Raw genomic sequence first — 22,751 nt, 5'->3', positions numbered from 1 at the left:
TTTAAATAAATAGCAAGCAAAAAATACCACCTTTGTGTTCAATTTTTAGAGAGGGGGGCAAGAAACAATAGGGGATTTACGCAGGTAATACATAATCTACAAAAATTTCATGTCGAGACTACACTATGCCAATTAATTAGCAGGGAAAATATGATTTCTACATGTTAAGTTGAATATTTTTAAAAACATCTGGCACATATAAGTCTGGTATAATTTACTTTTACTATAAGATATTTGGGCAAGTAGTTACAGTTACTAAATACAGTGGTGTAGATAATTGCATTCCTTATTAAATAAATTAGAATCCCAACAAGCCTGAGCAACCGACTCTGCAATAATACAGGAGACCATTAAGGATTAAAAGAAAGAAGAAAAGGAAGAAAAGAAGAACAAGAAAGCCCTTCAGCAAATACTTTAACAAATAAATCACTCAGGCAAAGCCGAACAAGTTTTGAAAGGACCTGCTGTGACAGATGTTCTCTAGAAAAGCAAAGGCTTTAGGCAAAACGAATGGCTTTATTTATTTTATTTTTTTAAGCTACAAAATACTAGTAATGTTGTTTCTTTATTTTTCAAATATCTTAATTTTTTAAAAAATGCTTTTTAAAACACTGTTCAGGGACCCTACGATCCTGCCACTTTAAAGACACTTATTAAGGGAACTTATGCTCTTACAGATTTGTCACAAGTATAAAATTAACCACAAAACAACTTTACTCCCTAAGATAGGGAATAAAACTTCCTTAAAATTTCTAAAGCTTCAAGAGGCACTTCATCTTCTAAAGCTGTAAAAAAAAAAAATCCACATTGCTTTCACAGCGGGGCCTGTATATAATTCATGCTATAAAAGCCCACATTCTCACAAAAGTCAAGGCAAAATTTAGAAGACAGAGTTCTTATATTTTTCTGTATGAATACAATTTGCTCACTGCTGACATTTATAAAATTCAAAATACAAGTATTTTGGATAACACTTGTTTGTAGGAAATCCAATTCCATAAAATGATCATGCAAAGTGTACTTACCAGTTACTTATGCATTCCCTTCACCTAACGCTTGAATTCTAGGCTTCAAACATTTTTCTATCCTTTCCAATTAAAAACGCTGCAGCCTGCTACACTCCATAAAATGGCCGTGTTGTTTAACCAAGAAAAACATGTTAGAGATTGAGCTGTCATTTTTAAAAGAAAAAGAAAATAAACACTTGCTTCTTTTGTGGTGAAGCATAAAACACTTAGGCTGGCATTTTGAATCATGGAGCTCCCCTGGACGTTGCTATTGCTCTTCAAGTAAGTTGTAGTAAAATTTCTGCCACATTCTTGCTTTTTGCATGGTGTCTCAGCAGTAACAGATCAGAACAGGCTAGCAAACAACTCCTTCCTAAATGTAAGCTCTAATTTCTTCTTCTGCAGTGAAATGAACCAAGTTTCTATGCAAAAGAATGAGTGACAGTATACCCAGCCAATCAGCTTGGGTTTTTTCAGGAAAATCACCCCTTAATTCATTCAAAATTAGGTCATATGACACTATTTGAAATACTATTGGCTTATAATGAAAGTAATGTTTGCCTCTACACAGGATAAGGCCACCCATCTATGCTTCCCTGGGCTGAAGACACCTTGACTATAAACGGTACTGTGAGTTAAACACACACACACACACACACACATAAACACACACACACAGGGGAAAAAAAAATAATGTAGCCTTACCAGAGCTTCCCAACTATTAAAGGGCCGGAGTTCTGTAATCTTCTGAGCCTTCTTCTGAGAACACTGAGGAATCAAAGTAAGTTCACCAATTGAAGCATCTTGAAGAAAGTGAAGAATTTTACCCTTATAGCCATCCTCCATCACTTCTTCACCACTACTATAGTCCTCATCTAGTGAACTACCCACATCAGAGCCTGAATCATATTCAGAGTCTTCAATAACTCTCTTAGGATTAAATACATTTTTTTTACGTTTCTTGTTAAAACCATTTTGTGGTTTCATGGAACATTTCTGTTTTAGTTTTGTTTTAGCTGCATTTTTAGGGTAATTCTGACTTCTTGAAGAAGCTTCTTTTCCATTTGGAAATTCACTTTGTGAAGCATATTGCATATCTGTGTAAAAAAAAAGACAAAAATAACTAAGTCAGAAAAATATAAATTAAATATAAAGATACAGGCCCTCAAATAAGATAAAAAAAATTACCTAAATGTGTTATTTTCCTACTGAATACAGAATTCAACTATAATTTGTTAAATCTTGATATGCTTTAAAGAGAAATACTAAAATAGAATTTGAAGTTGTACAGGAGTTGAGAAAGTTTCAAAAACAGGTGATAACTTTAAAAAAATGAATAAAAACCCCCATTTTCTAACAAAGGTCCTGAGATTCTAAATGGCAGCTGCATTTCTGTAAGATACCCCAGATGCTACTGAGCAGCCCCACCTCCATGCCAACACTGACAGGTACAGCAAAAACATGTTCACCCTAAATTAAAACCATTCCTATTATATTAATTTTCCATCACCATGTACATCTGTTGAAATATACTATTACTAAAAAAACATTGCTACTTTATCACTGGTTAGCCTATCAGACTCCACAGATTTCTAAGATGCCTATGATTGAAGATAATTCTGTTATTTCTTACCAGTTAATCTATAACACCATACTTTACTATTTAGTATGTTTGTTTCGCTTATCCAAAGAGCTTTTAGACTTACACACTGATTACCATACATTTATTCTTGTGCATATATGGAAGAGAAAAACAAATTGGATAAAGTAGTCCTCAAATTCTTCACATTTTTAATCTATCTCTTTCGAATCATTTTTTCAGACGCAGAACTGATGATATTGGTGGCTGTCTTTTTTCCACACAGTATCATTCTCTGTGCCATCAAGAGCACTAGTATAAAGGTATTTCTTAAAAGAATTTATTAAAAAACAAAACAAAAAAACTAAAACCACTGTACTGGGCTTTTTAAGCTGGTTTTGCAATCAAGCAGGCATCAATTAGATCAGCTCTTCATAAGGATGTCACTAAACATGTATGATTCAACTCTTCTCCACTACTTCTCTAACATTTGGTTCTGAAAGTTAAAAGAACTCCAATACAAGTTTAGGGAACTTCTTTCATGCCAGTGATATTCATCTTAAAGGATTCTGATACTGGTACTTCTGATATTCATGTAAGAGCAGGCTAGGACACCTACACTGCAGTGATTATAAACCACCAGCCATCCTAAGATCCATCCTGTGAGCTGTTAAAATATAAAAAATGTTGTTTTTATATTCAATAAAACAATGATAATTTAAAAGCAGCCTTAACTATAAAAAAAAAAAGGCTAGCCAATTGGAAAAATGTATTTACTATTTCATATTACACTGCCATTAAAGAACAGGCCAAAACATTTTGAAACTGCTCATTTAAAATTTTTTTACATCATTATTTCCAAGATCTTTTGCAATCCCATTCTCTAATAGGTTTAGATTTTCTTATATACCAAAGTAAGAACATAATGGGAAGTATGTGTTTTCTAGGACAGAAGAGCTAATTACCTTGGTCTTCTGCAAACACTTTTAAAGATTCTAATGCTTCTGTGTACATCCATTCATGTTCCTTCAGTACTTCCCTTAGTTCCTAGAAATAAGTCATTGATCTTTGTTAAAAATCTAAAATAAGCAACTTGCAATAAACTTTTATGCTCTTTTAAAAGTAAGTAAATCATCTGAAAATTCATATCTGATTATTTCACATTTGTTTATATGCTGCTTTACAAGTGGTTTCTGTGTACACGAAATTTCACCTCCATGAATTTTAAGTCTCAAAAGGAAAGGAAGCTAGACTTTCTCTCCATTTCTACTCTCCCTATAAAGTGCTCTGAATAAATAGAATAAAAAATGTTTGTTCAATTAAACTTCATCAGGTAGCTAGGCTTTTACAAACTGCCAACTTCAAAACAAAGAGTTTCAACACATATAAAGAACCAACATAACAACAAGATTTTGCATTTACCTTGTAAGAATTCAGCAGATGTACTACCTGTGCATATACCTGAATAAATCAATGCACGTGAGAATGTATTCTAAATGTTAAATAATGTGCTTCTACATATAATCAGGTGATAGAAGAGAAGCAAGCTTGGTATGAATATACAGACTGAGTATTCTTACTACTTACCAAGTAGAACAAACCTTATGGAATACTAAAGTACTGAAATGCAGTATTATACTTCAAGATTCTTTTTTTCTTTAAAGTTTATTATTTATTTTTTAGTAATCTTGACACCCAATGTGAGGCCTGAACCCATGATCCTGACATCAAGAGTCATGCTTTTCTGACTGAGTCAACCAGGTACCCCTAACACTTTAAAATTCTTAATGAAAAATTTAAAGGACAAGAATATAAAAAAAGCTAAAACAGCTGATTTGGCTTTCTACATACTCAAATTTCATAAATGAGTTCCAATTGTTATGTTTGTTATGATTATGGTCATTATGTTGATATAGTTAGCAATTAAAGTAAGTAAACAATGTAAAGAATTAACAAGCAGTATAAAGGTATTTTATAATATTAATAAGAGTATATTTAATTAGAAAAATGCAAAACACACCCTAAGCTTTTCCAGTTTATCTCAAACACTATTTTCTTCCAAATATTTAGCACACACTGATTAAATTTCTGTCCATGATCACCTACCTGCTTATCAAAATTGGGAAATTCCTTTTGCAATTTCAATACAATACTTTCTTGCTTTTCCCAATTATTACTAGATTCTGCAGACTCATTGGATTCTTCTCCCTAAAGGAAAGAAAAAAGAACCAATTAAGGAGATCATCTATAATGCTAACAGTCTTAAGACAATTACATTTATATTTGACTTGATTTGGAAGTTAGCACATTAAGAATCCAAAAATGTTTCTTGTGAAAACAGACAAATTTTATCTTTAAGGATAAAAAATATTGCTGCTTTACGATCACAAAGACCCTGACTGCCTATCCAGTAACTCACACTTCATTCATAAAGCACTCAACATAAAATAAATCTACTAAAAGACTAGCATGTTCCTCGAATTACTCTAAATAAATCAGGTATATTTAGGTATATTTACTAATGGCAAATAAAAAAAAGATTCAAATATCTCATCTATGCTCACAATTTTATATCTCCCTACAAATTTCAAATACTGAGAGAAAAAAGTTTACTTTTTGTTTGGTGCTGATTTACAGAATGGCTTAAGTATTAATTATTCAGCCACACCATAAAAGTAACACAATAATAAAGAATCTATGTGAAACCAAAACATTAATCTGCGAATAATTATAGCTACTTAGACAATCTCTTTCTTCTTTGTCACTTGATTTAAAAAAACTGATTAGAATTCCATATTTAAGGGGTGTCTGGGTGGCTCAGTCAGTTAAGTGCCCAACTTTGGTTATTGCTCAGGTTACGATGCCAGGGTCACAGGATCATGCTTTGCAATAGGCTCAGAGGGGAATCTGCTTGAGATTCTCTTTCTCCCTCTCAAAATAAATGAATATATCTTAAAAAAAATTCTTGGGTTCATGCATAAGAAAAATTTTTGCATTGAGATCTAAAAACATTTATTTAACTCTGCTTAGAACTATACCACATACCATATAATTAAGATATAGAAAAATACAGCCTCGGGCGCCTGGGTGGCTCAGTGGGTTAAGCCGCTGCCTTCGGCTCAGGTCATGATCTCAGGGTCCTGGGATCGAGTCCCACATCGGGTTCTCTGCTCCGCGGGGAGCCTGCTTCCTCCTCTCTCTCTCTCTGCCTTCCTCTCTGCCTACTTGTGATCTCTCTGTGTCAAATGAATAAATAAAATCTTAAAAAAAAAAAAAAAAAGAAAAGAAAAATACAGCCTCGTGTTTTCTTTTCTACCTCCTTTCTTATCCAACAACTACATGTTATTTTTCTTTCCCTACCAAAGTAGCAATATTAAATTGAGTGAAACCTCTGCTGCACAAAGGTATAAAATGGTGTTCCACAAAACAAATGTAAATAAAATACTATGGAAGTTTGGAGTTGAAGAAGAAAGCTGCATGTGTTTTTGTAACAGTGAATGGCCCATCTGGGTTGAAGCACAGAGACCATGGGTAGGTTGCAAGGCTGAAAAGTTGTATCAGAGCTAATACTGCATTTGGCCTGGAGTGTTAAATTGAGGTCAGCCTTTTTTAAGAAAGCAAAGGATTTTGAGCTGGGGAATAAAACACTAATATGTGACGAAAGCATTTCAAAGCCCTCAGAAATTCATACTGCCACCCCCCCTTAAAAGCTAAAGACACTGAAACTCCAAGAACAAACCTTTTAGAGGTCATAGATAATAACTATCTGAGGCAAGAAGAGAAACTTGGGTGTCTAACTATACATTGGTATTTTTCTACTATGTAAATGTTTGCTAAACCCTAGTCATTCAGGTAGCACATTCCTGGTTTTAAATATATTAAATGTCCATCAAAGAATGAATGGGTAAACAAACTGTAGCATATACATAAAATGATGTATTATTCAGCTTTAAAAAAAGAAGTGCTGATACTGGCTACAATGTGGAAGAACCTCCTAAAACATTATGCTAAGTGAAAGCTAGACACAAAAGGTAACATACTGTATTACTTCTATTTACATGAAATAGCCAGAATAAGTACATCCACAGAAAGCAGACTGGTGGCTGCCCCAGGGCTGGGAGAAGTAGAGAATGGAGAGAAATGATTTAAACGGGATGGCATGCTATTATGGGATGATAAAAAGATTTTGAAACTAGACAGGGGTGGTAGACTGGCAATGAACTGTTCATTCTAAAATGATTAATTTTATGCTATGTGAATTTTACCTTAATAAAAAAAGTTTGACATTTGGAAAGCAGTAAAATATCTTTTGGGAATCAAATATATGATAGCACTAATTAAACATTCAGTAGATAGTATACCTCTCATTTGCTGTCTGCTCTCAGATTTAATAGTTCTGTCAGCTCTGCTAATCCCTGGTGACTTAAAATACCTATGCAATCCAGTGGTTACACTAGAGCTTTACAGAAGACAGGAGATACACAGAGTTCAGGCCTAGATCTGTCTTCAGTGGGCTGTAAGGTTATGAATTAATCTTGTGGTTATTTTTCCCATTCCAGAATGCAGAGCTGGACCAGACATATTTAGGACTGGCAGCAATCCCATATTAGCTCCTTGGCCCATGAAGTAAGGACCATTATTGGAGAAAAAAAAAAAATCCAAGTTCCTAAAACTGAGGAGGGGACAGAGGGGGGAGGAAGGGGAAGAGAAGTACAAGTAGCAGTAGCAATACCATATCCTTGAAGGAATGGAGAGATGGAGATCACCATCCCATCCCAATGAATGGGGACTCCTTGGCCTATCCAAAAGCTGGATGATGGGTTTTGGGGATTATTTCAGGTTTCATCAACAAATAGGTGATGACCCTAATTTTAACTACTATATATATCAGATGTGGTTATTTCTACTGGAGCAAATCAATAAAACTATGCAGTTATCAGTCTGTCGGATGCTTCTTCCCCCACTGCCTCCATCCCAATTAGAAAGGACAAGTCAAAGCAATTTGTTTTCATCTGGGCAGGGTCAGTGATGGACACACCTTTGCTGTCTTTAAGGCTATGGTAATTCTCCCACTCTTTCCTCATGTAGTAGTCTAGGACTGATAGTTTCGCACAGTCCACAGAATTCACTTTAATCACCTACTCTGAAGACATCACACTGACTGAACTTGGTAGGCAGAAGTAGTACCTTATGTCAGTAAGATACATGCATGCCAAAGAGTGGGAAATAACCACCCCACCAACTTCTGGGGACTACCACTTTCATAAATTTTATGGGGGATCTAATTTGGGCATGTTGCAAATGCCATTCCAAAAAAAAAAAAAAAAAGGAAAGAAAAGGGTACATATAGTTTAATTCTACGGAAGAAGCACAACATCTGGTTGCCTCCTTCGACACTAGATGCAAAGTGGTGGGTGCTACTTAATTAGTTTACAAACTAACTCTTTACACTGTCACAATTATAAATGTGTCCACATTAAGAGAAGGCTCTGTAGCAGGTCCAGAATACAGTGCTCTGCCACTTGGGCTTCACAACCAAAAAGCAGAAGCAATGTTCTCAAAGAATCTGTTGCTAACAAGGATGCTGTATATGGTGTCTCTAGGAAGCCCTAATAGGAAATAACTGCAGAGACCCATAAGCTTTTGAAGCAAGGTCTGGTGTCCTTCTGCTGAAAACTACAGTCTTCTGCTACAACACGATATATGCACTTCCAAAATTACCACACTGTGCAAAATCATGAAAATAATAATCTATAACAGTATTTAAGAAAAACCATATTAGAGGCACAACTTTCAATAACTCCATCAGTGACACATTAAAAAAAAGAGAAAGGATTCTCGAAATAGGGTAGCACAATTTCACGTAAATTAAATGGTTAAGAAATACATAAATACTATAAAAAATATGAACTGAAGGCTGCTTGGGGAGTGTTAGCACTAGAAGGATGGCAGCTTATGAGTTACTGCAAAGTAATAGAAGCGTTATCTAAATGAACAGATTTGTTAACTTCAGCTATGGAATGGCATGGCTCACTGTCCTTGTGTTATCACTGCTGTACTGGCTAAAAATATAAATAAGAAATTATAAAATAAGCAAATATATATTTCTGCTCCTTTGCTAGCCCCTCCTTTCATACTAATACTGTCTATATATTTTTAACTTATTTATTTGAGCGAGATATAGAGAGCACGGTTGCGAGCCAGAAAGGAGCAGAGGGAGAGGGAGAGGCAGAGAATCTTAAGCTAACTCTGCACTAAGTGCGGAGCCCAACGTGGGCCTTGAACTCACAACCCTGAGATCATGACCTGAACTGAAATTAAGAGTTGGATGCTTATCTAACTGAGCCACCCAAGAGCCCCTGTCTGTATGGTTCTAAATTCAACTGAATCTATGCGTGACTCCTACTACATTCAGGATTAAAGCCACTATTTTCCAACCAGTACAACTGTTTCAGTAACACTTAGAACACCTGCTAACTTGATGTGTTAAGCTGTCGTGGTGTAGCCTTCTAGTCTTCACCATCATTGTTATCATCACCTTCTGCATACACATGGCCAGCAGCAGCAAATTACTGCAAGAGTTCTGTGATTAGATCATCAGAGTGGAACCCTAGCTCTTCAACATCTCCAATTTCTATTTCTTCAAATCTAACCTGCTTTCTTAAATCAACACAGCTTGTTCTAAATTTTAAAAACTTCTTTAGAGAATCAAAATCTTCCATAATCACAATTAAGTCAAGGAGAGTTTCCCACCACATATAATGCAAACACTCTTTTATGACTCCAGGCTTTTACATTGGTAGCAATGAACATTCTGATGTTAAATCCGTTCCCAAATTCTATAATCACATCCGCATTTTTTCCGTAATAACAATTAGCATCTTAAATGCTCACTTTAAATAGTAAGCCATAAATGCTTTTTAACACCGGGCTATCTCAGAAAGGTGATTTTCTGAAGCAAAAAGAAGGGGAAAAAATGTGATTAAGTTAAGTTTTTGTAAATAGGCAAGCTGATGCATTTTAAGAGTTTTTAATTAAATTTTTTCATTTGTTTTTATTTTTACAATAATTCTCTTATAACAGACAAGAATTAAGTAAAAATATCAATGCAGATTTGAGCAATCCATCCATTTTTCCTATACCTGTAGTGAACCGTAAGTCTGACTTTCTTTTAAAAGGCTCAGCTCAGTTTGGTTAGTAATAAACTACTAATGGTTTTAGCTCTAAGTTTCCACCTGGCACTAGGACTGAACATCACAGTAATGCTACCTTTCAAAGCCCTAATTCCTGTTTTCTGTCTTTCAGATTTGGGACCTGTAAGGCAGGTGCTGGAACAGATACCTGTTTCACCAAAACTGAGACTTTAATTTAATGTACAGTTGCTTCCTTTAGTTTACTTCTGTAACTACCTGGAAAATTCTTTTGCAGCTTTCCCATCTGCACTCATCGCTTTGTGTGACAGTTGATGGGCACAGGAATTTGCAGCCCTGTTTGAAACCACTAAAGAACCACTAGTGAAACCATGTTCCTCAACACTTAGAAGTAGCAGGCTTATAGAACAATGGTACCACTTAGTGAAAATTCAGCAAATGAAACACCCAAGTCTGATGTGTTATTCAACAGAATGTACAAAGAAAGTAAATGCTTTACATCAGCAATCAATATGATGCTATTTTTCCCACAGCCATTACACAGAGATCTGTGAACTAAAATGTGGGCCTAGTCTCTTATACTACAATTGTTCCTTATGCCTAAAAAACCCAGTCACAAAATTTTTACTTCCCATCAGTATTAGTTCTTAAGGAAAAAATGCATCCACATAGGGACATAACAAGTATCTCATTAAGTTAGGGTAGAGATTGCCACCTGGCTACTCTGAGCTTCTTATACCATCAAACCACAGATTTAAAAAAAAAAAAAAAAAAAGGTTACTATACTAGTTGGGATATCTGATTTTGGTTTTGATTACCAAGAAAAAAATATGTTTTTTTTTTTAGTCCTCCCTGAATGCAGGCAGGGAGGACTATGTCTGGTTTCACTGGGAGGCCTCTCGGTAGTTCGAGACATAAAGTGGAACTTTATGAAAACGTAACTTTAGAAACTTTAGAAAACATATAGTTTTCTAATGGAAAACTATAGAGTAATCCAATAAAAGCATAACTGTAATTATTTTTAGATAAGCAGTTAAATATCAAATATGTCATCTAGAAGGATTATAAATAGCTGCACTGAGGAGGAAATAGTGCTTGTGGTGATAACAGCTGTTTTTCCTAAGTGTTCAACTATATATTAAAAGTGTATTTTCCCAAAGTTACTTTATCATGCCACTAGAATATTTTTAATAATTCATTTTATAACTCAGAGATAAGCAATTAATACCAGATAAATTAAAAAGAAAGCAAAACGTCATAAACGAAATGCAAACACATTCTGATTTGGCTGTGAAAAAAGGAGTGATTCATTTAGGTCTAATATCCACAGATTCAAGATATTCTATGCCTAATAGCTGATTTTGATATTGCAATTCAAATGTAACTTACATGATCCAATCTTTTCTTTTTTATAGACTGATCATCATTAAATTCATCTTCCTCATATGGCTCTGAAGAAGAAGATAATTTTCTTTTCCTGGGTCCACCACCTTCTAAAACAGAGAAGAACAATCAAAATCTGCACAGTCATTATAAGCAGCATTAATGCAAAATGAAGGCAAAAATGTTATTATAATGAATACTTATGCAGACAGTTCTCTTGACATCAGGCCCAATGTTATTTTTTCTATATATCACTTATACTCAGTAAATGTCAACTGAATTAAAGGAAAAACAGAAACACTTACCAGACTTTCAAAAGTTTTAGAAATCACTATAATCGTGTTATTTGTAAACCATCATGTTATTTAATTATAACATATATCACTAAACTGACAGGTAATTCCACAGAGCAATACTGAAAGGAAAGGGTTCTCCCTGGTGACTGACTACTCAGCACTGAAGAAAAGTTGAGCCCTACCAGTGTAGCTTATTTGAATACCATCACTGATAAGAGTAATTGTTTATTATGTACCAGGCTATGCAAAGGGCTTTTACTAACTCTTGTTTCATTTACTTTCCACAATAACCTTACAAAGTAGTTAAGAGTCTCTCTCATTAAACAAATAAGGAGCATGTGAAATACAGACCGCTCAAGCAATTAATGCTCTAAACCTAAAACCAAGAGAGTATTACATACAGGCTCTAACGGTGATAGAAAATTTACATATTCTGTCATAACTGAAAGAAAAACTCAATCTACATGATCTTAAGAAGCTATATTACAGGGGTACATAGCTGGCTCAGTAGACAGACCACATGACTCAATCTCAGGGTTGTTAATTCAACCCCACATTGGGTGTAGAGGTTACTTAAAAATAAGATCTTAAAAAACAAAAAAGGGAAGCTATATTACATATTTGTACTTTGAATACATTTATCTATTTCTTATATATCAGAGAGAAAATTCCTCATACTGCTGTGCTAATATGAAAACATCTGCTAAAGCTCACAAAAGTGCAGTAGTAATTAAATCAGTACCCTGACTATGCTGTTAGAAATTAAAACCTGTAGAAGTATAATATTCAAACTAAACATTAACATGACAGCTTTTAAGCTGAAAGCCTACAAATTTTATAATATAGTTGTAACAAAGTGTTATTAACGTTTTAAAGTATAATTTCATGTAAGTATGGTTAGTATCTTCTAATTTATTTCACAAAGTAAATGTGCATTCTGCAGATAGCAACGAATTCCCATTATTTACTTTAAAAAGAATTATTACCCATATATTTACTGGGGTAGGGTGAGCATGGTTAGTCAACAGTCTAAGTCTGAAAAAAACTTCAAATCTGATGATTTATGCCATGTGACCTAGACATGTTTCTTTCCTAAAAGAACAAGAACTTTGTTTTGTCAATAAAGGATTCTTCAACCTTAATTATCTGTTTAAACATCTTCCCTTTTTGTTAATATTATGACATCAAATATTTACATGTATTTAAAGTGGCTACAGGCAAAAAATTTGCAAAATATGGGAGAGAAAATGCAAATCTAAAATTTTAGTATGAGGTTACATAACAGCACAGAATGCTGCCTACATCTAAATCTACTCTATTTACAATAAATTAAAAATTCTGTATGTATCTATGTTATGTTGTACTCACCTCAAGTGTATCTACCGTTTGTCACCATACAATGCTATTACAGTATCACTGACTATATTCCCTGTGCTGTGAGATGTGCTCATGTGTGATAAGTACAGCATAAGGTATTAGTTATTGAATCACTGTTGTATACCAGAAACTCATGCAACACTGTGTTAGCTATACTTCAATAAAAGAATTTTTTTATATATCCAAAAGAAAACAAATTAGTATTTTATACTAAAAAGAACTTCCAAATTGTGTCTCATAAATTTCCATCTTTAATTGGAAGCATCCATCAATTTCAGGGGGAAAAAAAAAAAAGTTAAAATTTTACCTCATACCCCAGATAAAAATAAATTTCATCTAAGTTCAGTATTAAACCAAAAAAATAAATAAATAAAACATGAAACTGTAAAAAGAAACAGACAAAAAACACATAGAGGCAGTTCAACAGGAAAAAAAATGAAAAGATGCTTACCTTCCTTAGTAATTAAAAACAGGTAAAATAAAAAAATAAAGTAAAACAATTTTTCATCCATTAAAAAATAGTAGACAGTCCTAGCAGACCACAGGAAAGGCACTTTTAAACATTATGCACTGCTATACCTTTTTTGGAAGGCAATGTAAATAATACATCTTAGAATTTCAGACATCTTTTAGTCCAACAATTCCTTTTCTAAGAATTTATTCAACAGAACTGATGGAAATGTGTGCTTAAGTATACATACAAGAATTCTGTCTAAATGCCCAAGATATTAAACAAATTAGAATATACACATAAATCCTACTGTTGTAAATCAGGTAGACTTTCAAAGATATACATGGAAAGATGTCTCTATAATAAATAAATTTTATTATAAATAATAAAAGCAGAAACATAAAAGGGACACAATCACCTAAAAATGCTTTGCTTATTTTTATACAAACACAGAGAAGTGGAAGAAATAGCTAGAGACTCCTGACAACATCAGTAAACTTGTATTATTACTTTTTAAAAAGGGTAAAAACTTCGGACACATACACATTATCTTTGTTTTTGTAACCTAGTATTTTTTTTTTTCTTGTAACCTAGTATTCTTAAAAGAAAACTTTCAGAAAGCAATGCATAAAAGGTACCCCTATTGTTTAACATGTGAAATATTATCTATAAGAGATTACAATTTGTGCTAAAACCAATCCAACATCATGATGTGTAGAATTGTCCAAAATAACTTACAGATACTTAGAAAGGCCTTTTTGGGGAAAACTATCCTAATATATCCAAAATAGTTTCTTATCCTAATGATACTACATATTGAAAGCTATCTTATGTTGGTGAGGCAAAGCTGTCATTCTTCTAATCTATATATCACCTCAGAAGTGTAATGTACTAAAGATGAAGATGACTAATACGACGGTCTAGTTTATTCTAGAATGAAGCATGGAAGTCTACTTTAAAAACAAGAAAACCCTGATTTCTTGTTTCCTTATAACTTTCCACTAGAAAATATTTATTATTATTATTAATACTGCCATGGAGCCTAATAGAGGGCTTGAACTCACAACCCTGAGATCAAGACTGAGCTGAGATCAAGAGTCGACAATTAACCAACTGAGCTACCCAGGTGCCCCCAAAACACTTTTTTTAATAAGAAACAGTATCAGTGTACAGTGCAAGAATGAAAAGAAGAAAAAAACTCAGATGAAGTACAAATTTTTTTGAGGATTGTGAACTCTATGAAGGCAAAGGTTTTGTCCATTTTGTTTCCTTATGTATCCTCAATGCCTAAAATAGTATCCGGCACCTAGTAGTAGATGCACAATAAAGATTTGTTAAATTAATATATAAAGCTGAATGATGTAAGTTGCTCAAGAGAAAAAAAAATTACACACTATTATAAAGCTTTTTCTACAAATCTGGAAAGATTATGGAATACTGCGATATTGTAAGAACAAGAAAATATATGTAAAACTTCCCAAACCATTTTGCAACTCAACAAATGTTCAATGAGTCTACCATTTTTCAGGAACTTTTATAGTAAGTGCTAGGGCTATGGTAATGAGGGAAATATAGTCACAAACCTTCTCCTATAGCATTTTCTATCATCAGAGAGCCTGTAAGAACAAATGACTGCTAACATTTACTATGTTAGCATACTTAATATGTACCACACACTACAGTAAGAAATTTATATTAACTTTAATCACTTCTTCACCAACAACCTATGAGTTCAATACTATTATTATACTATTTTACTGCTAAGGAAACAGACACATGGAGAGTTAGGCAACACTGCCCAAGGTCACACAGCCAGTAAGTCGAAGAGGAAGAAGCTTAACATTCTGTATAGGTAGCACCCACACAACACAATACTATTCCCTAACTCAAACTGAAGAAATGAAAGATTTAAAATATTTCATAGGGATGAAACAATTTCATCTTTGGAATGCACTCCATTAGAATCTACTTGGTTAGAGGTACAAGTGAGATAGGTAATTGTTGAAGAGAGATGATAGGCCCGTGGGAACATACTACACTATCTTATATTTTTCCGTACGTATTTTAACGTTTCAAAAAATTTTTAAAAGCTAAAAAGATCCACTTAGGGAAACAGGCATTTATTCACACAATGTTGATGAAAAAATAAATCAGTACGACCTTTAAAAAGGTAACATGGAAGTACATATTAAACTTTTAAATATGTATATCCTTTGATTCAGCACCCTAGTTTGAAATTTAGCCTGCAGGGATAATAATATAAAGCTTTCCTTATAAGGTTATTTACTTTTGTATTACAGTAACAAAATAATGGAAATAAAAAGGCTAATTAACAAAAAAATAGTTAATAAATGAACCATACAGGTAGTTACAGAGGAATGTTATGGGCAATATTTCAAAATTGGATAAATCTGATTGTTCTGATGAGTTATCTATCATAAATCATCACGTGATTTTTTAAAAAAATGCAAACCAATATGACTATTGCATATCCTAATTAAATGTGTGTGTATGTGCTGTGTAATGGTAGGTTTGAGCACAGGAAAAGTTGAAAATGATACAAAACAAATTTAAGAGTGGTTAATGGAGTGTGAGTTTGTTTTCATTCCTTAAATGCTTTTTTGATTATAGGTTATTTTTACTTGTTTGGTATATACAAGTTGGCGGGGGGGGGGGGGGGGGGGGGGGGGGGGACCAAGACAGTATCTGCTAAGGAAAAAAAAAAAAAAATGGAGGTGCTTTTAGCTTTTTTTTATTTTGCAAAGTCCTTCAAATGCATTTATTTTTGTATCCCAAGCCTGGAACATAGCATAAATATTTACTAAATGAAGGAATCCTGATTACCAGCTAGGACTTTCCACAAGACATTATGTTCCTACTGACTCAGATTTGTAGACCTGTAAATAAAACCACAATGCAATTAGAAAGGACACTTAAGAAAGAAAATATACCTTCCAAAACTTCACTGTTACGAGACCTGATCTGTAGAAAACAAGCAAAATTACCAATGAAAACCTGCCCCCTCCCTAGGGGGAGAAAAAGAAAATCAGTCTAGAAAATTTGGTTCCCAAACAGCTGCATGACCTCAGGTACGTCACTTAAACTTCTTAAGCTTCAGTTTCTTCATTTAAAAAAACTGAAGCCATTAAAAACTCATAAGGTTCCTGCAAGAATTCATGAAGGTGCTTAGTAAACTGTAGAGCAACTACTAAAAATGTGAAGATATTTATTATTATAAAACTAATAATCAAATGGCTAGAAACAAAGTCAGGCCTACCTGCATCACCAAACATCAGCAAGGCGGCAGCAATTGCTCCATCCATAGTGCTTGTTGATTCAATCAACTAACAGAATGAGAAGAGATTGTTTTAAAAATAACACTTTAAGAAATATTTAACAAAAGTCTGCACATCTTAAAAAGTAAGCACATCTTAAAACGTTATTGGACTTACTTGTGCTCGCTTTGGCAGCACATATACTAAAATTGGACTTACTCATCATCCCTATGTACTGAAATATATATAGTATATTCAAGGTTTTGTTATTTTAATTTTTTAATTACAAAGTTCTGCATTAAAGCCTTAAAAACTCCCTACTTATGTGCTTATGTGTCCAGGCAGTGTGTGTTGAGAGAGAGAGAGAGACAAACAGAGAAGGAAGGAGGAGGGACACTGGTAGACATTTGTACTATTCTTCTTAGAATATGAAAAAATAAACCACAATTCTGCAATCATTTTCTTAAATCTAATACTTCTTAAGTTCTTTTTGATTTTTCTTCTATCTCTGAGTTGCCTGAATTTATTCAAGAACATATTCAGATACTATTTATATAATTAATAACTTCTTAAGTTCTTTTTGATTTTTCTTCTATCTCTGAGTTGCCTGAATTTATTCAAGAACATATTCAGATACTATTTATATAATTAATAACTTCAATATAAAATTTTTATACTGATTTATAACATTCTGCATTTCAAAAGAAGCTAAACATCCCATAATTTTCCCTTGCTATAGTAAGAATGGTCTCTTCTACTAGTCTTCCTAATCTTGGATCCTTTAATATCTTGTAAGCCCCTCTTCATTTTCAAAATAGTCAAAGCATATTCTTATCAAGTCCAGGACTAAATTTGCATTTTACAACTTCTTGAATTCTTCTATATGGGTGTTGTATGGGTGTAAGAGCCTTTGCGGAGTATATTATAAATGTCACCTTCAAATCTCTTGAAATGATAGGGATCAGCTGAAATGCTCTGCTTTGGACTGAAACACTAAATTCCCTAAATTTCAAATACTGACTAATGAAACATGCATACAAATTCTGCGTATCGGGACGCCTGGGTGGCTCGGTTAAGCAGCTGCCTTCGGCTCAGGTCATGATCCCAGCGTCCTGGGATCGAGTCCCACATCGGGCTCCTTGCTTGGCAGGGAGTCTGCTTCTCCCTCTGCCTGCCATTCTGTCTGCCTGTGTTCACGCGCTCTCTCTCTCTGACAAATAAATAAAAAAATCTTTAAAAAAAAAAAATTCTGCGTATCGATCCTATTTTCCCATTGTAATTACAAAATTAGAGATAAATATTCTTACAGAAGAAAAATAATGTGAACAATTAGCAATCAGACTAAAGTTTTTTTTTTTAAAGATTTTATTTATTAATTTGACAGAGAGAAATTACAAGTAGACGGAGAGGCAGCCAGAGAGAGAGAGAGAGGGAAGCAGGCTCTCTGCTGAGCAGAGAGCCCGATGCGGGACTCCATCCCAGGACTCTGAGATCATGACCTGAGCCGAAGGCAGCGGCTTAACCCACTGAGCCACCCAGGCGCCCCCAGACTAAAGTATTTTTAAACTGAGAATTGTTCCTCTGAATATTTAATACTCCATCATGTTTATTCTGTTGGAAGCTATTTCCAACACTGTAAGCAGCCCCTGTAGCTATTAGTTGCTACATTTATTGTCTTCTTATTCTAGAAAGAATTACATCCAGAGGAAAATAACACTGCTAGTAGGGTGCAGACTCAAGATCCACTGAAGCTTCAGTCAGCTAACAGCAAGAAGGTATCAAAATGATTTGGGAGAAAAAAGATTCATGTTGTAAGTAATGGAGAATAATAATTTATTCTACTGAGTTTAAACGAGCAGGCCCAGGACCGCCTTCAGTTCACACACGCTGTTGGGGTTGAATAGTACTTCTTTCTTTAGTTACCAAAGGGGCACCTGGATGGCTCAGCTGGTTAAGTTTAAGTATCTGCCTTGGGCTCAGATCATGATCCTGGAGTCCTGGGACTGAGCCCTTCTCCTCAGCAGGGTGCCTGCTTTTCCCTCAGCCTCCCTCTCCCCTTATCATGTTCTCTCTCAAACAAATAAATAAAATCTTTAAAAAATTAGCTAACCATAAAAGTTAATGAAGTACTGATGTAACATGGATGAACCTGACACCCTTTTGCTAAATGATGCCAATTCAAAAGCCAGATCATAAAGACCACATATTATATCCTACCATTTATATAAAATGTGAACAGACAAATCTATAAAGACAGAGATTGGTGGCTGCCTAGAGCAAGGGGAGGGAAATGCAGAATGACTGTTAATGAATACAAAGTTTCTTTCTAGGGATGCCTGGGTAGCTCATTCAGTTAAGCCTCTGCCTTTGGTTCAGGTCATGATTGATCCTAGGATCCTGGGATCCCTCCCACATAGGGCTCCTTGCTCAGCAGGGAGCCTGCTTCTCCCTCTGCCTGCCCCTCCCCCTGCTTGTGCATGCACTGTCTCACTCTCTGACAAACAAAATTAATACATCTTTTTTAAAAAAAAAAAAGTTTCTTTTTGGAAAGATTAAAATGTTCTATATTAGATTATGGGAATAACTGCACAACTCTGTAAATATATTAAAAACCACTAAATTATATACTTCAAGTAGGTAAGGAAGCTTAAACGATCAACAGTAAATAGCCATCTTTTCACTTTATTTGGAAATTCAAACCTAACAAAAACAGGTTACCATTGATAGGACATGGCCATATCCTACTGGCACTAGGGAGCAGCTACCCATTTCAGAAAGAACATACACTCTACAATATGCCAGTGTCCATCACTCCAAAGTTACCTGCCTACCCTATATAGATATGGTACCTCCTAAGGTTCAAATTGGAGATAGTGGTAGTCATGACAGATATAAAGGTAAAAAACAAACCCGCAATTAAATGATCCTCCTAGAGTCATTCAACTAATAAATGACAGAGCTAGAAATAACCTATTTATTAATAATCTTCAGAGATTTATTCTCTACCTGAAATTTAACTGAATGGTCATTTTTATGTGCTCCTATAGAGATAACTATTACAGTCCAAATACAGTCACTTACTTTGTTTCTACATAGTTCAATCAATGGTTCTCAGCAAGAGTGCTATTGACAGGATAATTCTTTGTTATGCAAGACCACCCCCAGTCCTGCAGGGCTTTTAGAGTCCCTGGCCCCTTGGTATTAAATATCAATAGCAATGCTTTATCATTATGAAAACCAAAGGGGAAAAAAGAAAAGCCTTGTGACATTTCTGAGTTTCTAGTGAGAAACCAGAAAGTCTCTATTTTCAAACTATTTGAGCACAAAAAATTTTTCACAACCTATGTGAGCTGTTAAGGATAATATTATGTATTATTATATTATTTATAGGCAAATAACCATACCTATTTAAAAAGTTAAGACTCCCAACAGTAAATCTCTGGCATTTACTTGTATTATTATGTAAAGTCAGTCAGTCACCTCAAAGCATAAGGTATCTTTAGAAAAATGACTATCCCTAAATATAGTACTAGATACAAGGGAAATTTTAAACATCATTACAGCTACAATAACCAATTACTAAAAGAGTATAACCTTAAGTAAATCACTGTCACTTCTCTGTGGGAAAAGTTCCTTCAAGGTCTGAAGTTTAGCATCTTTAAGGTCTTCCAATTCCGAAAGGTCCTCCAATTCCGAAATATCATCAGTATTTCTACCTGCCATTGTAGGAAGGCCCTGGGACTCTTCATCTTCAGATGGCTCAGAACTAAAAATATTTTTGGAGGAAAAAAACAGTATTTTATGTATTACTGTTATTTTATTAGAATAATACACATACGTAATATAGCAGTTCTTTTCAATAAAAACATGACCTATCTTTGTCAAAGATTAAGACAATTTTTTTCACTTCAGTATGGTTATATATATAAATCTACATTCCCAGAGGCAGCACACTTTGAAAATAACTCATATTATCTGGGCTGGGATGGAGAAGAACAATAAAATACCTGGCATTTATTTTAAGATACACACATATACTGCATGCCCACTTTCTCTCTCCTTTTCCTTTTTCACCTATACTCTATATATCAGAAGAGCATTGCCAGGTTGCTCTTCAGAAATTATAAAGCCTATACTAATACAAATATAAAAGAATTTTCATGGCCTACCTAGATGATCCGAATCTAAATGTTAAAATCAGAATGGTTCCAGTGAGTACCAGAATCTCTGCCAAGAAACAAACACTCTTCAGCAAAGAGTACTGATTCCATATGAGCTTTTATCCTATAACTAACTTTAATCTCAGTCCATCTCAATTTATATGTTAATCCTATAAAAGACATTGGGGCCAAATTTTAATCATCTCGCAAACAAACAAAAATCTCATTTTGAGGGGCACCTGGGTGGCTCAGTGGGTTAAGCCGCTGCCTTCGGCTCAGGTCATGATCTCGCGTCCCGGGATCGAGTCCCACATCGGGCTCTCTGCTCGGCAGGGAGCCTGCTTCCTCCTCTCTCTCTCTCTCTGCCTGCCTCTCTGCCTACTTGTGATCTCTCTCTGTCAAATAAATAAATAAAATCTTTAAAAAAAAAAAAAAATCTCATTTTGCAATTTTGGTTTTCAACCATGGTAGCCATTCTAGAGATCAGAAAACAGAAGTAGATTCACAGACCTGTACCCCTGGGGATAAAAATATATGTTTATAAAAAATAAAAAATTAAAAAAAAAAAAGAAAAGAAAACAGAAGTATAACAAAATGGATAGACGTTACAAAGATTAGAGAAAGAAAGGTGGGAATTTAATTAAGTATGTTCCATGCAGACTTTGCTACACAGCTAATTCTATTTTGGGAAACATACCCAGAATCTGTATTTTAGTAAATTCATTCTAGCTATTCATGTTAGTTCAGTTGTACTGGTCAGGGCATTAGTTTTACCTGAGAATCTCCCAAAAAACTTAAAAGCAGACAGATCCCCAAGGACCAGGAATATATATTTTAACAGACTTCTAGATTGAATTCTTGAACCCTGCTTTGAGAAAATGTTCTAAAATAACGAGGTAAATCGCTTCCTTTGTAAAAGGAATGTCCTTCAATATATGAAGGTGATTACATGCATCTTCCTTTCCATTACACCTAGGCCTCTCATACTTCATGTCCTTAACTCTGAATTCTCACTCCATTTCACTCCGGTTACATTTCCGATTTTGCACCAAGTTCACTGAGAAAATGAAAGCATTCAGGTTGGAATCTTCTCACAATCTCTGCCCTAGAAAACCACTTCCAAAGGTTCTTTACTCTGCTAGCCATCACCTTAACCTAACCATCAGATTCATGACCATCTGGCGGGACAAACTCCTAGGCCTCATGCTGTAGTACTTATACTGACTACCAGTCTTACCATGGCTTGGATTAACTGTCCAGTCTGCAGGAAATACAAGTGAGAGAGGAATAAATTCAATACCATCATGAGGAAACAATAAGAAAAAACTATTTTCATGAAGAAAAGATTCTACTTCTTCAGTAAGTTAAAATCCTTAAAAAAAAAAAAAAGGAGAGGAAAGGACTCTATAAAAAGATCAAAAGAAGTTAGAAGCTTTGACATGTGAATGCAGAGGACGCTTCTTGTTTGGATCTTGGTTTGAAAAAGCAGCTATAAAACACATGAATGCAGTAGCACGTGGGTGGCTTAGTCAATTAAACGTCCAACTCTTGGTTTCGGCTCAGGTCATGATCTCAGGGTCATAGGATCAAGCCCCAAGTCAGGCTCCACAGGGCCAAGACTGCCTGTCTCTCTCCCTCTGTTCCTTCCCCTAATTGTGCTCATTCTCTTTCTAATAAATAAAATCTATTTTAAAAAAATGAATATAAAAGGGTAATTAGATGACATTAGAGAGCTGTTCATTGAGTGGTACTGGGTTCTGGGGAAGAGAAAGACATATCACCAAGTATTACGGGCAGAAATGTTGGAATGTCCATAATTTAAAGTACTCCAGGCCAATAATAATAATAATAGATGAAACAATGAAACAAACAAGGAAAAATATTAACATGTTAAGTCTAGGTGGTACGTAAATGGATGTTCATTGCCTATTATCTTATTTTCTTGTATGCCTGTAGATTTAAAAATAAAAGAAAAAATCTACAAAAACAAAAGTTGACTACTTTGTGTTCTTTTATCTGGTCTCAGATAAAGTTCTTCCCTTTGGTTGAAGATAAAGTCCCCTTTTACTGCT

The 22,751-nt window shown here is 34.5% G+C and overlaps 1 protein-coding gene across 7 annotated transcripts in view; it reads right to left on the bottom strand.

Annotated features, from left to right (window-relative positions):
* Positions 1-22,751, bottom strand: part of SMARCAD1 (SWI/SNF-related, matrix-associated actin-dependent regulator of chromatin, subfamily a, containing DEAD/H box 1) — a 76,940-nt gene that overhangs the window by 32,985 nt on the left and 21,204 nt on the right. For 4 of the 7 annotated variants that reach the window (XM_032332906.1, XM_032332907.1, XM_032332909.1 and 1 more), the window contains exons 4-9: positions 20,114-20,285; positions 16,522-16,588; positions 11,127-11,230; positions 4,693-4,794; positions 3,552-3,633; positions 1,713-2,104 (exon numbers count right to left, since the gene is read on the bottom strand). In XM_032332906.1, the coding sequence (XP_032188797.1) occupies positions 1,713-2,104; positions 3,552-3,633; positions 4,693-4,794; positions 11,127-11,230; positions 16,522-16,588; positions 20,114-20,285 (919 nt within the window). Of the gene's footprint in view, positions 1-1,025; positions 1,690-1,712; positions 2,105-3,551; positions 3,634-4,692; positions 4,795-11,126; positions 11,231-16,521; positions 16,589-20,113; positions 20,286-22,751 lie in introns of those variants that run through there. The other 3 variants (XM_032332910.1, XM_032332908.1, XM_032332912.1) reach the window with 2 other exon arrangements.

The sequence above is a fragment of the Mustela erminea genome, chromosome 2 (assembly GCF_009829155.1).
Source record: "Mustela erminea isolate mMusErm1 chromosome 2, mMusErm1.Pri, whole genome shotgun sequence".
NCBI lineage: Eukaryota > Metazoa > Chordata > Mammalia > Carnivora > Mustelidae > Mustela > Mustela erminea.
Note: the sequence above shows the minus strand (reverse complement) of the source record. Positions and strands in the feature narration are given on the sequence as shown.